The sequence below is a fragment of the Emericellopsis atlantica genome (genome assembly GCF_019669845.1).
Source record: "Emericellopsis atlantica unplaced genomic scaffold F5Z01scaffold_28, whole genome shotgun sequence".
Lineage (NCBI taxonomy): Eukaryota > Fungi > Ascomycota > Sordariomycetes > Hypocreales > Bionectriaceae > Emericellopsis > Emericellopsis atlantica.
The window spans coordinates 235,070-249,728 of record NW_025764730.1 but is presented as its reverse complement, the minus strand read 5'-3'; the positions used below and the strand labels follow the sequence as shown (position 1 = coordinate 249,728).

The 14,659-nt window shown below is 54.0% G+C and overlaps 7 protein-coding genes across 7 annotated transcripts; 2 read left to right on the top strand and 5 right to left on the bottom strand.

Moving 5' to 3' along the window:
* Positions 1–95: 95 nt before the first annotated feature.
* On the top strand, positions 96–836 carry F5Z01DRAFT_663919 (uncharacterized protein). Its single transcript, XM_046264062.1, has 4 exons — positions 96–274; positions 338–434; positions 547–641; positions 691–836. The coding sequence occupies exons 1-4, from the start codon at positions 227–229 to the stop codon at positions 709–711; spliced, it is 261 nt and encodes an 86-aa protein (XP_046115242.1). The 5' UTR covers positions 96–226; the 3' UTR covers positions 712–836.
* F5Z01DRAFT_663918 (uncharacterized protein) lies at positions 837–2,432 on the bottom strand. Its single transcript, XM_046264061.1, has one exon. It carries the CDS (start codon positions 2,036–2,038, stop codon positions 869–871), a length of 1,170 nt encoding a protein of 389 aa, XP_046115241.1. The 5' UTR covers positions 2,039–2,432; the 3' UTR covers positions 837–868.
* Positions 2,433–3,971, top strand: F5Z01DRAFT_663916 (60S ribosomal protein L8). Its single transcript, XM_046264060.1, has 4 exons — positions 2,433–2,511; positions 2,790–2,864; positions 2,914–3,423; positions 3,475–3,971. The coding sequence occupies exons 1-4, from the start codon at positions 2,509–2,511 to the stop codon at positions 3,673–3,675; spliced, it is 789 nt and encodes a 262-aa protein (XP_046115240.1). The 5' UTR covers positions 2,433–2,508; the 3' UTR covers positions 3,676–3,971.
* On the bottom strand, positions 3,972–5,069 carry F5Z01DRAFT_663910 (uncharacterized protein). The gene is made up of 7 exons (XM_046264059.1): positions 4,936–5,069; positions 4,713–4,847; positions 4,637–4,654; positions 4,515–4,579; positions 4,370–4,441; positions 4,214–4,315; positions 3,972–4,161 (listed from the first exon to the last, which is right to left on the bottom strand). The coding sequence occupies exons 2-7, from the start codon at positions 4,720–4,722 to the stop codon at positions 4,054–4,056; spliced, it is 375 nt and encodes a 124-aa protein (XP_046115239.1). The 5' UTR covers positions 4,723–4,847; positions 4,936–5,069; the 3' UTR covers positions 3,972–4,053.
* A 1,111-nt stretch (positions 5,070–6,180) lies between these two features.
* On the bottom strand, positions 6,181–8,024 carry F5Z01DRAFT_639460 (uncharacterized protein; the record flags this gene model as incomplete). The annotated part of the gene is made up of 2 exons (XM_046262440.1): positions 6,181–6,929; positions 6,989–8,024. 2 exons carry the CDS (start codon positions 8,022–8,024, stop codon positions 6,181–6,183), a joined length of 1,785 nt encoding a protein of 594 aa, XP_046115238.1.
* A 482-nt stretch (positions 8,025–8,506) lies between these two features.
* F5Z01DRAFT_292134 (putative adipose-regulatory protein-domain-containing protein) lies at positions 8,507–10,429 on the bottom strand. Its single transcript, XM_046258814.1, has 4 exons — positions 10,241–10,429; positions 10,000–10,184; positions 9,622–9,943; positions 8,507–9,468 (listed from the first exon to the last, which is right to left on the bottom strand). Exons 1-4 carry the CDS (start codon positions 10,361–10,363, stop codon positions 8,989–8,991), a joined length of 1,110 nt encoding a protein of 369 aa, XP_046115237.1. The 5' UTR covers positions 10,364–10,429; the 3' UTR covers positions 8,507–8,988.
* Positions 10,430–10,577: 148 nt separating this feature from the next.
* Positions 10,578–14,159, bottom strand: F5Z01DRAFT_663889 (putative cell division control protein). The gene is made up of 6 exons (XM_046264058.1): positions 13,928–14,159; positions 13,763–13,867; positions 13,426–13,712; positions 11,087–13,373; positions 10,659–11,033; positions 10,578–10,600 (listed from the first exon to the last, which is right to left on the bottom strand). Exons 1-5 carry the CDS (start codon positions 13,968–13,970, stop codon positions 10,864–10,866), a joined length of 2,892 nt encoding a protein of 963 aa, XP_046115236.1. The 5' UTR covers positions 13,971–14,159; the 3' UTR covers positions 10,578–10,600; positions 10,659–10,863.
* Positions 14,160–14,659: the final 500 nt, after the last annotated feature.

The following is a 14,659-nucleotide window of genomic DNA, read 5'->3' as shown; positions in this document are numbered from 1 at the left end:
CGCTACCGGAAGCGCATGCCACTTGCTGGCTGGTTCCTGCCTGAGGCACCATGTGACAGCAGCCTCGTCTCCCGTCCGCATACGTAGAGCAACAACATCAGTCGACGACCGATTGACAAACTTGCGAATACGCTGTTCGAAACAGCACAACCCCAGGCGGTACCCGAAGTGATCAACGAACGATTGTCCAATTACTCGACACCCGCTTGAGCGGCGCGCAGCAGCAATGCCTGTTCCCTTCGAGACTCTCCTGCCCTATGGCATCATGATTGCTGTAAGTTTCATGGCACAACCTGCATGGGGAAGCGGTCGGGCGCACAGGACTGACAGGATATAGATGTTCGGTATCACGGGTACCGGTATGGCCGCCTTGAAGTCGTGGCAGAACGAGGGCAAGAACCCACGATATGATTTGGACCAGTGGGATAAGGTACGTCGACCAAGTTCAGCGCCAACTGTGTCACCGAGACTGACGAATTTGTAGCAAAGTACGGAACTCTCGCTTACGCACACACGACTAAGACTACGGACTGACCAATGTGTTAGTGATGACACGCGATGCACGAATCACAGGGACATTCCGAGGCCAGTCAGGGTTAGCACAAGCGCCTCCAGGATTCGAGCTCAACAACGCATGGAAGGTTTGTTTTGAACGCTTTCGTCGAATACCAAGGCACTGACCCGCGACAGATGGAAAAGCGTATAATCTGAGGCTAGAGAAACTGGGGAACAGCCTTTGTATATCAACCCAGCTCAGGATGGTTGGATGGGTGTCCAAGCATCAATCACAAGATTTCATTTTTCGATATGCGAGCCAATCAAGAAGATTCGAACAATCCGGAAAGATCGAACCAGCGACATCCTCGTGTTATATTGCTATGTCAGCTCTGTTTTTGTTGAGGCCATCGAGGAGCATGCAAGCCTGGCATATTGACTGACTTGACATGTAGCCACACTTCGTACACTGGCCCAGCTTCTGCAATGGTGTTCCGAGACCCTCCTTCCGATGCGTGCGAAGAGGCAATTCTACAGTGTCAGGTACAGTTGCATTGCTTTTGGCGGACACGTCGGTTTCCAGGCTTGCATGATTGCTCTGCTTTTTCAGAGATGCTTCCATCTCCGCAAGTTCATTGCCAGATGACCGTCCGTTGGCTGAACCGCAACCCCCCATGGACTCGCCCTCGTCACAGGCACACGAGCTTTGATCTTTGTCTGGCGTTAACCGAGCCATGTCCTCGCCACTGCGGACAATGTCCAAGATGGCGCTGGGTCGGACTTTCTCAAGAGTTTTGATCAAACTCCGTGCTGTGCCCCGAAAAGCCTCCGGACTGTATATGCACTCGGTGCTAAAGTAATCCAGCTTTTTGTGGTGGGCGTAGAGAACAATCTCCTTCTCGTACGCATACTTCAGGGGCTTGCTTCGCTTGACTTCGCTAGCTGCATGCCCGGTTACAATGCTCGTGCTTCTGGATAGGCGTGGTAAGTCGCCACGCAGAAGATTCATAAGAACAGTTTCCGCAATGTCGTCGGCGTTGTGTCCCGTCACCACATGCTTGATCTTCAACATTTTGGCCCCTCGATCCAGGGCCTGCCGTCGAAATACTCCGCAGTATGTGCAGTTCCCCTTCTTTCCGACTGTTTCAACGACTTGATCCATGGTCCAGCCGTAGAGCTCGTCGTAGCCAACAATCTTGAGGTCCATCTCGTATTGCGATGCATTCCGTTTCACTGTTTCCAGCGAGTCGTCGCGGTACCCCTTGATACCTTCGTCCACACTCAAGAGAATCAAGTCAAGACCATAATCATGTCTTTCGTTAAGCGTCTTGAGCACTGAGGCGAGTACCGTGGAATCTTTGCCTCCAGATGCACCAATGGCAATTCTTTCTCCTCTTTGAAACAACTTTGAGGATGTAATGGTGTGGTGGACCTCATCCTCAAAAGCAGCCAGAAAGCATTCTTTGCAGACCTTGTGGTGATTTTTAGGTCGCTTCACAACAGCTCTGTTTGTCTGGCAACGAATACAGGTGGTTGGCGGCATCGTGATACTGCTGTGTGTTGTGTCTAAGTCGTCGACAAGCGCAGATCAAGAAGCACTTGACGTGGCTGGCGGAAAGGACAGGCGTAGACCACAAGCCCCGGTCTTGACGTTGCAACGGTTGCTGACGGATTTAATTCTTGTAAGTAACGACCAAGTAAAATTTCAGAATATGGAAATGTAACTATTCTATGAATCATTCTCAGATTCACTCCATGGTTGAGGCCTAGGCCTAGCGTGACTAATCGCAGGGATTTGCAGCAGCCACAGTCATCAGCCACTATTTGGCTCATCAGCCACAGAGGGGTGGGGCTGGAAGAGAGTCGTGGCGCACCAAGCCCTAATTTTTCGTCCACCGTCCGAATATCCGCTGCACGCTTTAACTTTTTGCTTTCCCTCTTCAATTCCGATCACGACAACCGCATCCTCCCCGATCTTGCTCTTCACGCCTGAGCATATCCCCAACCGACAAGATGGTGAGTACCTAGATGCCTCATCTGGGCTCTAATGGCCACAGTTCGACCGAATTCAACTTGCGCAACCCCGGTGCAATTGGTTCTGTCGGCAGTATTGCACTTGTGCGATCTGTGAATATACCGCCCGCTACATGCGTCTGCTTTTACAGCGGACGTGGGTGATGACTTGGCTGGAGGCACGATGCAGCGCAGAGATGCCTGCCTCGTGTTCTCGTTAGAGTTCAGAGAAGACTTTTTGGCTTGAATATCTTGCTGATGTCTTCTTTTCTCAATGACAGCCCCCCAAATCTGGCAAGAAGGTCGCCGCCGCCCCGTTCCCCCAGGGCAAGGCTGGTAACAAGAAGGGTCCCAAGGTAATTCCATCCTCAACCTCGCACCCGCGGCAGGTACTGACAGTATCAGAACCCCTTGATCGAGAAGCGTCCCCGCAACTTCGGTATCGGCCAGGACATCCAGCCCAAGCGCAATGTCTCCCGCATGGTGAAGTGGCCCGAGTATGTCCGCCTCCAGCGCCAGAAGAAGATCCTCCAGATGCGCCTGAAGGTTCCCCCGGCTCTTGCGCAGTTCCAGCACGTTCTCGACAAGAACACCGCTGCCCAGGCTTTCAAGCTCCTCAACAAGTACCGCCCTGAGACCAAGCCTGAGAAGAAGGAGCGTCTCCTCAAGGAGGCCACCGCCGTCAAGGAGGGCAAGAAGAAGGAGGATGTCAGCAAGAAGCCCTACACTGTCAAGTACGGCCTCAACCACGTTGTTGGCCTCATCGAGAACAAGAAGGCTTCGCTTGTCCTCATCCCCAACGATGTTGACCCCATCGAGCTTGTCGTCTTCCTGCCTTCGCTGTGCAAGAAGATGGGTGTCCCTTACGCCATTGTCAAGGGCAAGGCCCGTCTCGGCACTGTCGTCCACAAGAAGGTTCGTTTTCTATACTGTGCTGTGTATAACTTATCAACTAACTCATTCTAGACCGCCGCCGTTCTGGCCCTCACCGAGGTCCGCTCCGAGGACAAGAGCGAGCTGTCCAAGCTCGTCTCCGCCGTCAAGGATGGCTTCATGGAGAACCACGAGAACGCCCGCCGCCAATGGGGTGGTGGCATCATGGGTGCCAAGGCCCAGATGAAGATCCACAAGAAGCAGAAGGCTCTTGAGGCTGCCACCAAGATCTAAAATGTCTTATACCCGTATAGCATTGGGGTTCAGGGAAATCGGTGTTTGGTTCAGGGCATGAAAAATGATGACTTTCTGCGGCCATTTGGCCTTTTCAAAATCAAGCCATCACAATGGACCTCCTATCTTGATGTCGTCGAATGTCCCATATTTTTTGTGTGACTCGCTTCTATATTTCAAACTTGAATTCCTCTTGAACGGGGAGGGAACAGCTGCACTCGTGCGCAGGGCACCTTTTGACTTGGGTTACTCGAGAAATGCTTGCAAGGACTTATTTTTGTCATAGTCACGTTAAAACGTCAAGTTGCTTATGTGTCAAAGCTTGGATATTTCTTTATGAACCACCGACTTCTTTTCCTATGAACCCAAGTCCAACGCTTAGTAGATGAGCTTGAAGATGTCGTTGTAGACAAAGTATTGCTTGTCCGGAGTTGCTGCAAGCTGGAAGGTCTGAGTGTAGTTCATGGGGCGCTCCTCCTCGTCGACCTGTAAACGGGGTCAGCAACAGCAACCAGCTGTAGATATTCAGTTCGCGTACCTTGAGGGCACCGGTGACTAGGATGATCACGCTGCCGTCGCCCATGCCGGGCTGGGCATCGAGGGTGGCGATCTCGTGCTTGACCTTCTGGAAAGGAAGACTCTGCACGATGTTAGCGGACTCTTTTCTGTGAATAATGAGGCTGTCTCGACATACGACAAGCTTCTCAACGATGTTGCCAGCACCGAGAACGGAGGATGACTCGAATGTCAACATGGACTGCTCGCGCTGTCGTGGGTGTGAGTTGTTAATCCCGAAAAATGGAGGAACGGGGGGCTAGGTTCCTCTAGGGAAGACGAACGTATAGGTTGCCCAGCTGAGTGCGGTCGGAGTCAAAGGTCTCGTAGTAGAACTGGACGAATTGCTCTGTGCGTGCCGTTAGCAATCATCTCGTGGTGAAAAACTCGTCTTGTCGCGACATACTCGCAACTTCCTCGAAATCTTAGGCACGGTTAGCTATGCTGCCAGCTGAGCGGATGTGGGACCTGTGTAAGCTTACTAGCAGCCATTTTGACGGGTCGGTGTTATCGTTTGACGTGTGAAGACTGAACGGCGGTTTTGGGCTTTGCGCGTCTGCGTGAAGGTCTGGAGATATAATGTCGCGAAGGTGGGAGATCGCACAAGAGGAGGGGTGCTGCCCATGATCATCAGCGCAGTTCAGTTGTGCTGCTGGTGGGGTTGAGGGGCACAGTGCAGCATTGGGCACCAGCAATCCTTTGTACCTTGCCTTAGCATTTGATGACGTGCCTTGCGCATTTCGACCCGGCGACAAGGCACTTTATCCTTCAGTCTAGTCATAGTATTGGGCTCAGCATTGGGCGAAGTACTACCTGGTAGACTTGGTCTTCACCTGCTGGTTGCCTGCATGTACCTTCCACCCACAACGCTTGGAAATGTCGAAAGACAGTAAGAATAGAAATTTCGCACTGTCCTTCAGTAATTGCATATACAGCTCCCTTAACGGGTCTTTGGCAGTCTGAGCTTTTGCAGCTCAATTTTCTTTAAAACCCGCCAAACGAAAACTCGGTGCTAACTCTCCCCATGCGCAACGTCAAAACATTCAAGACCAGATCTCACGAAACTACCAAGTATTCACCTGTCTTTTGAGGCAGGTGCAGTGGCATCCTGGGTCGATGTGACCATCTCCAAAAGGTTTGTCCAATTTCCATTTACTCTCGCCATCGTTTGGTGGCCACCCGTCTACGTGATGATACATTCTTCCATTAAGAACGGCCAACAGAATACATCATGTTGATCCAAATATATCAAGCTCAACAGTCTGACTGTAGACCGATTATCATGTCTTTTATTTCGAATATCTCATGTGGATCTTCGCTAACTCGACATTCAGCAGGACTCTCTGATCAACACGGCACTCGGAACCAGCATGTGCTCACTGTTCTGGTCGATTGATCTCGGCGGTCGTTCGTCTGGCACTGGATAAACTTTCCCATGCGTGTCTTGCCCTTCTGTGAAACCCCTCTTGTGCATCATCAATGTGGACAACTCGCCGACTTCGAGCTTCCGCAGTATCCCCTGTGTGCTGCTCAACAACTCCATGTGACATGAGGCGACAGCCATCCTGCGAATGCTGTGTAAACTATACGTACGTGCCTGTATGTACGTTGCACTAGACATGGACGGAGGTAATGTTCCACGTGGTAGTCATTTTATGTATATACGTAGACTTTTACGTCCTGGCCCTATTTGCGCCGTGGGAGTTGATTGCCACATTGTTCTAGAGATGGTTTGCTACCCAACATGCTGCCTCCCCTAGACGCCTTGCTGCCCGTTCCAATATCATTTGGTGACGCAGCCAGCGTAAACCGAAGCCGCTGCGCTTCGTACTGTCGCTATCGGCCTCCCCGAGCCAGCACACAAGAACTCACTTACAACACTACGATGGTGTTGCTTGGGGTTCCTGATAATCATTTCTCAGCCAACGATTTCATCGTATATAGTCCGTCTCACAGCTCCTCCTCCTCCTCGATTTTAGTTGATGTGTCCTTTCCTGATGCAGCAGCAGGGGACGTAGCATCCGGAGCCGGGGCATTGGAGCTCCCCAAAACGGCACCTAGAGCGGCGCTCATGCTCTGCGTTGCGGTGAACTTCTCGTTGTTGCTCCCCTGATCCATGCTCAGTCGATGCCTCTTCAGTGGACTTCCGATCAAAGTGTCCGGCGGGACGTCACTCTCGATTTTCAGTCCCGAGTTGGCCGTCGTGCTGCCCTCTTGCGATGCTGACGAATCGTTCCACTCTGGTCGCTGGGATGTCTCCGGAGTCGAGTTGCTGTCAGGATCGGCGGAGTGCGCCCTCTTTAGCTGGGCCGGGTTAGCACTGGGATTCTCAAGTAGGAGTGTGGCACTTACGCGAATCCGGTTGACGCCTTCCGCCAGTTCGCCCGAAGACTGGGCATCCTCAGGACCGAGCTTCTTGTCGTCTACCTTGTCGTCGGCATCTTCCATCTTGCTCAGCATGTTATCGTCGTCGTCTTCTTCCTCGCTGTCCTCCATAGTGATTGCCCCACTGCTCTTTTTACGAGACTTGCGCGCGGTGTCGGGTTTGTTGTCTCGAAATGCTGAAAACCCCACGGTCCCTCCTGACTTGAGGGGGCCGAGGGTCGAGAAGTCAAGCTGGGCAGACCGCCTCTTGGCAGATCCCGGAGTCGCGTGCGCAGCCTTGGCCGACTGCATGACGCCGATCTTTTGCAGTTGTTCTGTTTGACCACTGATTAGCATCGTGCCGTCCAAAAGGTGGGCATGTCAGAAGACTTACTTTCACCGCGGTAGAAGAACGTGAAGACAGCGAAAGGCTTGTCCGGTGCATCAATGCCTGTCACAGTCTGTGTGCTGATGGTCTTGGGATCTAGGGTTTTGGGCTTCGCAAAGCTTGTCGTGTGCTCAACGTCTGCGCCCATGTCGTTGCCTTTGCCCCCATCTTCCTCGTCGCCCTCGTGCGCGTCGAATTGGGGCGAGTATTCTCCTTTCTTGACCTCTCCAGATGCAAGAACACGGAACATGGCCACCTTGATTTGGCCGGTAGCCTCTGGAGGCTCGTCATCGTCTGAGGAAAGGGAGTCGGATTCGTCATCCACGGCTTCGAGGGGGGTCTTGTCGTCGGCGCCATATCTAAGAGTCTCTCGACGCTTCAGTATCCCATGTCCAAGATCGACACCAGAGTTGCCCTCGAGTCTGGCAGCCTGCCTCCTCGACCGCCTCTCGAACTTCTGCCGGCGCTTCTCCACCTTCTCTGCCGTATCGTGACCTTGCAAGTCCAGACCATTCAGCCAACGCTCGAGGCCGACCTCGCGGAACAAGAATTCTCGTTCCGCCAAACCGCCGCCCTCGGAATCTGGTACTTGAACCCAGCGACTATTGACCCAGGTCTCCTCGCCTGGTCGCAGCAGTGTAGCCACTTCTTCCTTTGGTCGGCCATCAAAGTAGATGTATGCAGCGATCGTTTCGTTTTCCGAGTTTGTCATGGGTATGTAGGGGTTCACGACGCCCTGGTACTTGCCCCTCTCCCCACCAGCCTTGGGCAACATGCCACCAACAAACTGTGGTTTGGGGTTCGGGTTTTCTAGGGTCGCCTTGGGGCTCGAGTACGGAATCGCGAGGCCGGGCGTCAGGAGTGTGATCGAGATGGCGAACTTGGCCGCCTCAGGCTTCTTGTCTTCACCCGTGAGCTGGGGCTGGGGTACGGGGATGTAGGTGCTTATGCGAGACACGCGCGATTGCTTCTGCATACCATACTCGGGCAAAGGCGCCGAGTTGGCATGGATGCTCACCGCGATGCCCTTGAAGCAGGGCATTGTGGTAGGCTTGTGGGTGCACGGTTCGGCAGCTCGAGCAGCTTGGGGTGTATGGAGGTTGGCGGCGGGACCTGGAGGAGGGTGACGAGGGGTTGTTCGAAGCAGAAGGTAGCCGTAGTTGTCGATTGGGAGCGCGACTCGCCGTTGACGGTCGCGGCCTTCCGAAATCTGGCAAACGTGCAGCCAGGGATCTCGTCAGGATGTTGCGGAAAGGGCAGGGTTTTCTTGACGTGCTTCAGCTCTGTCTAGCTTGAGTTCCCAGCCATCTCAAACCAGCGGTAAGGTACGGGAGGGCCAATGTAGAACGGCGGGGCCGGCGAGTGGTCCTAGTCCAAGCTGCCGCAGGCTGACTCCAGCGGATGGTAGAGTCTTGGGGGGTGAAAACCGTAATCACACGCGTCTCCGCGCCTGTCTGTCAGGATGCAACAGATTCACAAACTTGAACAGTTTCTCAGAGGACTCGGGTGGGGAGTGTGAGTGTGCGCGTGGTGCGTACAAAGTGCTGTGCAGTGTACCAGGTAAGTCAGATTGCCATCGAGCCTTGTGGATCGACAAAAGGCGGCTGGGTCCAAACAGTCAACTGCAGTGACAGCACAGCATTCCCGTCGTGACCCCAACAAATGAATCATTCACAGGTTCTTGCTGAAATTCGCGTCAAAAGCGTGCATATTTCCTGCGGCTTCGGCAATATGTCGCTTTGCTATTCAGTGCTTGCACTGTGGATCTTGAGGCACGCTGCAAGGAACAATCGGACTCAAAGGCGACTGGCTGACAACCAGTATAACTGAGCTCCAATAACTCACATCGTCATGGTTTGCGGCAGACTATCACGATACTCGAAACATCGCTACTCAATGACAAATCGGAGCGCAGTTCAAATGATCGTCAAACAATGGTCATGCCCCTACGTATCACAATGACATGGTCGCATTCTGGTCACTCTGCACTCAGCTCCCATTCTGCTTCATCGCTGGACGCCTTCACCTTGCCGACTAGCCCGCCTTCGCATCGATGTGCTCCCTGCCTCACTGAAGCTAGTGCCAACTCCAGAGTCTACAAATCTCTTCCTATCATCATCCTCGTCATCTTCATCATCCGCTTCTGCGCCCGCAGCCGGGACTTCCGACAAAGGTTGTTCATATGGGTCTTCCGCCTTGACCTCTGGCTCGTACTTGAGGGGACGCTGACGTCCATACGTGGGAAAGGTATGCGCATGATCTGACAGACTATCTTTCCCGTCATCCTCGGTCTTTTCGAGGGCAGCTGCCTTTTCTCCTTGGCCGAGGGGCTTGTAATCCTCGTCCTTCGACCGGACTCCCAAAGCTGAAGACATGAAGCCCCATGCAATGGTCATAAAGAAGATCTCGGCCGCCCAGAATGTGACGGTCAACATGATGTACATGGGCAGGCGGTATTGATGCATGAGCCACCTGAGTCCGCGCAGCTGGGCCGTCAGCGTCAAGGAGACGCTGTAGGTCTGCAGCGTTTGACCCGCTTCAACCTCGACGTATGCCGACGATGGCAAGCCCACTCTCCTTGAGAATGCCACTCTTTCCGCCAACGGCACCACAACCTCGAGCAGAGAGGAGCTAGGCACGAGCAGGTGCCACAGGAAGAATAGCACGCGCGAGCCCATTGACACAATCGGGTCGACATATGGGACGAGTGTCGGTCGCCTCGAGCTGTGAAGAATCTTGAACGGTCCGAAGCTTTCGTGTTCGTCAGCAAATGACCTCGCCGCTTCGTGTAGCAACGGCGACACATCATTGTCGAGCAGGTGTAGCGAGACCATAAAGTTCCCTCGTTCGGTGTTCGGACTCGATCGCGGCATCGACAGCGTTATCGCAACATCGTATTCTTGGTCCGCCTTCAACGCCGGCGAGGATAGAGACGTGAGGCCGTAAGGGTTGATTCCCGACCTAGCCACCATGGTCAGTCTGGCACCGCACGGGGTCTCCCCGAGGGCTGGTCCTACCCATATTGAAGATAGATGGGCCTTGTTAGAGCCAGGTCGGGTACGAAATTCCGGAAGAATAAAGCAGAAGAAACGATTGCAAACGGCAGTAGTGTAAGTGCGCCAGAGACAAGCAGCGCGAGATTGATGACTGCTCTCTTGGCTGAGTTGGATGTCACAAGGCGCGCAGCTTCCTGCAGGGTTTCCTAGATGCCGGTTAATTACCATCATGCTAACTGCGTCTTAGAGCAAGGCTAATCACCATCTGGAGAGCAAGGTCGCTCCTGGGCACCAGGACTGATTGGCCGTTTGTTTGTCGTCTGTGATTACTTGTTGGAGGTTGGAGGGCACCGCAGACGCGACGTGATGGAACTGCGGGAAGCATGTGAGCCCAGCCCACCCGCGTGTGTACGTCATTCCACAGGGTCTTGTCAATAGGCAGGTGATGCGAGTCGTAAGACCCTCAAGTTTGTCAACTAAAGGCTTGCGGACACGAAACTACAGTGACTCCGTGGATTTTGTTTCTTCTCTCCTTACAAGCTGTTGCCCCAAGGTTAATTGCTATCTCTGAGCCCTCTGCGAAGTCGACAGGGGGAGGAGAGTCGCCTCGTTATGCCCAAGGTAGGCCAGGTACTGCGCACCCTGTACACCTCACCATGATCAATGCATCTCTCACTAGGACCCGGTGCGCCACTGTTTCAAGGAAAGGGAGCAAGTTATCGAGAAAGAAAAGTTCGAGTTAGGTACAATCTGTCATCTACATACATCGTAACGCTTACCAACGCCACAAAAGCAAATTGTGGGCATATACATCCAAGCGCTGAAATCAACCCATATGTACAAACCCTTTCCACTCCATATACCACCTCATATACCAATCATTATTTAACACGGATCGACATAGTTGCTTGGGACCAGCCCGATACGGCCATTTCCTCCATGCAATTCGGCCTCCCACCAACCGTCGTCTTGGTGGCGCAAGATAGCAAGGTAGTCGCCCTTATTAAAGCCCAATTCCTCGGGGATGGCCGCCTGGTACATGTACATCGCGCGAGCTGCAAAAATTAGCCAACCTGCTGTGAAGCGGAGAGAACATCAAATTACGTACCATAGTGGAGGATAGGACGGCCATCAGATGTGTACTGGCGTGCTGGGTCTGCCACGCTCTTGCTGCGCTGGCGCGTGTCGCCATCGTACAAGCCCATGGCGCGGGACTCCGGCCGGCCCGAGCCTCTTCCTCTCTGGGAGCCATAGGCTTGCTCACCCGCCGGGGCAAGTTGGACAGCCATATTACTGCCGCTGTAGCTGCTCTGTGGGCGTTGCTGCTGCTGCTGCTGCTGAGGCTGCTGGTAAGTATTCCTGCGAGGCGCTGGCGATTCCCCTCTCCCTGTGTCATTGGGAGATGCTTGACGGTAATAGTCTCCCGAGTTACGGCCCGATTCACCTCCATACGTCGAGCCTTGCGACTGGCGGCCCGAGTATGGCTTCGGGGATGGTGTGTGATAATCGCGGCGTCCGGGGTCATGGCGTTGCGGCTGCGGTGAGGCACTGCGTGTGGGGGCCGGCGAAGCCGCCCGAGGCATGTCGTTGCCCCGAGTAGCTGGCCGGGAACTAGGAGATGCAGAGAAGCCGCCTCTGTCACCTCTACCAGAGTCGCCGTAGACGCTGCGGGCCTGGTTTGTCGCTTTCTTTGTGGCCTCCTTCATCGCCTTGGAGGTGACAGCGGGCGCAGGAACGCCCAGCCTGGAGACAGGAGTCTGCTGAGCTGGCTGCTGATATGAAGGCGGAGGATCACTCCGAGTCGGGGTCGCGGTGCTCCTTCCACCCACATTTGGAATGGAGCGAGAAGACGCTGCCTCAGTGCCTGGCGCTGGTGTGGCGATGCCGTGATAGTGATCAGCTGACATCCGAACCGAGGACTGCTTCCCCAAAGTTACACCCTTAAGTTCAGCAAGTGCTTGGGCTATAGGATCATTTTCGTCGGCAGCAGGCTTCGACGCTGAGGCCTGCTTTCGCCCAGTTTCCACTGGCAGTACGTTCTGACCTACGCCGAGAGCCACGCTGGCATTTGCATCGATCGGCTCCGGGCTGGGGCCTCTCTCTTGACCAAAGCTTCTAGACTGCGCTGTTGAACCGTCGTTGGCGTACATCTGCGGTCGCCGCACAGGGCTTGTGGCATTTTGAGCAGGTGCCGGGTGCCACGTGTTTCGGTTGACCAGGGCAGGAGGGTGCACGTCTTTGACGCTTTTGCGGCGGAATGGACTATGGTTTTGGAAGAAGCCACTCTTCTTCTTGAATATGCGTTTTTCGGGACCGGGTTCCGGCACAGACACAGGCTCCTGTTTTGTGGGCGAAGGTGCTCCGCTGGCTGGGTCGTAGCTCGATAGAGAAGTTGGGTTACTATATTCGCTGTTCTCATCGCGGCTAGATGGTCGGTTCGAGGTCAACTGAGAGCTGCGGTCGGACGGAGGCCCGACAGGACCCGTGCGGCACAACATGGTCATACCATCCTGCGGATACGGGTCATGTGGTACTGCTGCGACGGGACCGTGCTGACTGGCGTCGTAGCCCCGCTGCGCTGGTTCAGGCTGTCGCTGTAGTTGATGGTCCAGTGGTCGTGCCGGAGGTTGAGCTTGAACTGGCGCTGGAGCTGGAGGTTGAGCTGTAGCTTGAACGGGCAATCCACGATAGGGATCTTCTAGTTGTGTTGGTACGGCCGCGGGCTGGGCAGCCTGTGGTTGCATTTGTGTTCCCGCAACGTTCTCGCGGCTGCTTGGATTGACCGGTTCTCTATGTGCCAACTTGTTCGCCAGTGGCGAGTTCGGGTCGTGGTGCGACTCAAATGTTGACGGCTGAGGCGAGGAACTTCTAAAGGCCGGGTTGATAGTTCGAGAAAATTGGGCCACCTGGTAGTTCTCATCATCTGAATAGTCCGAGACGTTGTCGTTGACGTCGCCGCGACAGAAGTTGATGTACCTGGGCGCATCCGGGATTTCCTGACCTGTGCCTGCTTCCTTGATGAAGCTGACAATGTCCTTTTCGACGTCCATCTTTTCCAATGATAACCGGACCTTCTCGCAGGATGCATCGTCACTGACACAGACAGTCGAGGCGATGTTGGCGAAAGTCCAAAGGCTACTTTTCGTAAAGTCCAGGCGCTCCTCTTCCAAGTCCTGGAATTTGTCGGCAGCGGCCTTCCACTCGCGATTCCATCTCGCCGTGGTTTCTTCAAGAATCTTGACCGCGCTTTCGTACTCGGTATTGGTACTCGCAACGCTGATTTGTGTCTTTTCGAGTTTGGCCTTGTTGCGGCGCTCTTCCTGCCCCATGACCATATGGCCCTGGGCCAGGTACCCCTTGATCTTGAGGCAGTCCTGTTCGAATCGGTCTCGTGTCTGAGGTCGTTAGTCATTGCCCATGGCCATGAATACAGCAATGGTGCCTTACCTTGTTGACTTGCTGCGTTTGTTGGATCTTTGTCTTGAGCAGCTTCTCAACTGTGCTCTGTACAATTTTGCGGCGCTCTTTCATGCCGCCTGCGAAAGCTGCCAGTGGTTCTTCCAGTTCAGTCTTCATCTGGGCAGCAATACTTTGGTGTTGCTTCCCCATTTGTTCCACCTCTCCGCGCAGCGTATCGAGGGATGTCTTCAGCGACCCTGTTTCTTGTGATCCTAGAGCCTTGCGCGTCAAACTGAGTAGTTTCCTAGCATACTCTTCTTCGATGGACGCGCGAGCTGCCCATATGTCAATCGACCTTCTTATACGCGCAAAGCAGTATACTCACATGCGTAGAATGACCTCAGTTCGTCACATGTCTGCTTTGCGCCTTGCATGCGCTCGAGAAGCGGGCCAACGCCAGCATCATCTTTGCCCCAGAAGTTGTTGGCAACTGCAAGCAACTAAATTAGCTTGCACTCGTGTAAGAGGAAACTACGCAGCAAACACTTACAAGACATTGACACGGCCGGAGCCTCAGCCGTTGCTGCAGGCATATCGCCCAAATTGTGTTTGTCGCAAGTATGTTCGATTAGAAATGGTTACACCGACTTTGACGATGAGGAATGACTCTTGAGACCAGAGGCTCAAGGCAGAATAGGTCAAAGTTAATGTTGAGGTTTGTTGTCCATGTCTCCGTTTCGTAGCGTGAGCGGATCAATTGGAGGTGCATCGAGGGGACATTGTTTGCGTTGGCCTGCCTGAGGCGTTGCCCAGCAACGGCATCCTTACTCCACCATCGTCATTCTTCACGTGACACTGAACACGGCCGCCCTGCTCCCAAATTTGCCAGTAGGGTGACTGTGCTGGAGCTGCCGCTAGCTGGGCCGAGCTTTACCCAACAGATGGCCTCTCTGCTTGGCTTCGTCTGCTCAACGTTACCACCCATGCCTGGCAATCCTACCATCACTTTATTAGCGGCGCACTCTGATACGAACCACGAGAGACACCTTCTCGACGACATCAAATCGTTCACTGCGTCGCGCAACGTATTCTTGTCGCGTTGAACAGAAGGGGCCCCCTCCCTGGACCCACGCAACTGTTGTCACGGTCCTCGCAGTACCTACGCATCTGCCCACCTACTCGATCCAGCCGATTCACGCGACACGCCGCTGACGACTTCGCCTGCTGCGAACCGCTCTTGATCACGTTCACGTTTACGAGGGTACCCTAGTTGCGCGCCTGC

Bases quoted from the DNA above. Each gene is read 5' to 3' on its own strand.
- F5Z01DRAFT_292134 (XM_046258814.1), bottom strand. From the start codon at position 10,363: ATGCTTCCCGCAGTTCCATCACGTCGCGTCTGCGGTGCCCTCCAACCT. The intron at 10,185-10,240 runs GTGATTAGCCTT...ACCGGCATCTAG, and splicing joins GCGACCTTGCTCTCCAGATG to GAAACCCTGCAGGAAGCTGC. The intron at 9,944-9,999 runs GTAGGACCAGCC...CATGGTGGCTAG, and splicing joins CCCATCTATCTTCAATATGG to GTCGGGAATCAACCCTTACG.
- F5Z01DRAFT_663910 (XM_046264059.1), bottom strand. The intron at 4,442-4,514 runs GTTCGTCTTCCC...CACCCACGACAG, and splicing joins CTCAGCTGGGCAACCTATAC to CGCGAGCAGTCCATGTTGAC. The intron at 4,316-4,369 runs GTATGTCGAGAC...AACATCGTGCAG, and splicing joins ACATCGTTGAGAAGCTTGTC to AGTCTTCCTTTCCAGAAGGT.
- F5Z01DRAFT_663889 (XM_046264058.1), bottom strand. From the start codon at position 13,970: ATGCCTGCAGCAACGGCTGAGGCTCCGGCCGTGTCAATGTCTT. The intron at 13,868-13,927 runs GTAAGTGTTTGC...AGTTGCTTGCAG, and splicing joins TCCGGCCGTGTCAATGTCTT to TTGCCAACAACTTCTGGGGC. The intron at 13,713-13,762 runs GTGAGTATACTG...ACATATGGGCAG, and splicing joins ACTGAGGTCATTCTACGCAT to CTCGCGCGTCCATCGAAGAA.
- F5Z01DRAFT_663916 (XM_046264060.1), top strand. The intron at 2,865-2,913 runs GTAATTCCATCC...TGACAGTATCAG, and splicing joins GTAACAAGAAGGGTCCCAAG to AACCCCTTGATCGAGAAGCG. The intron at 3,424-3,474 runs GTTCGTTTTCTA...AACTCATTCTAG, and splicing joins GCACTGTCGTCCACAAGAAG to ACCGCCGCCGTTCTGGCCCT.
- F5Z01DRAFT_663918 (XM_046264061.1), bottom strand. From the start codon at position 2,038: ATGCCGCCAACCACCTGTATTCGTTGCCAGACAAACAGAGCTGTTGTG.
- F5Z01DRAFT_663919 (XM_046264062.1), top strand. From the start codon at position 227: ATGCCTGTTCCCTTCGAGACTCTCCTGCCCTATGGCATCATGATTGCT. The intron at 275-337 runs GTAAGTTTCATG...GACAGGATATAG, and splicing joins CCTATGGCATCATGATTGCT to ATGTTCGGTATCACGGGTAC. The intron at 435-546 runs GTCGACCAAGTT...CCAATGTGTTAG, and splicing joins GGACCAGTGGGATAAGGTAC to TGATGACACGCGATGCACGA.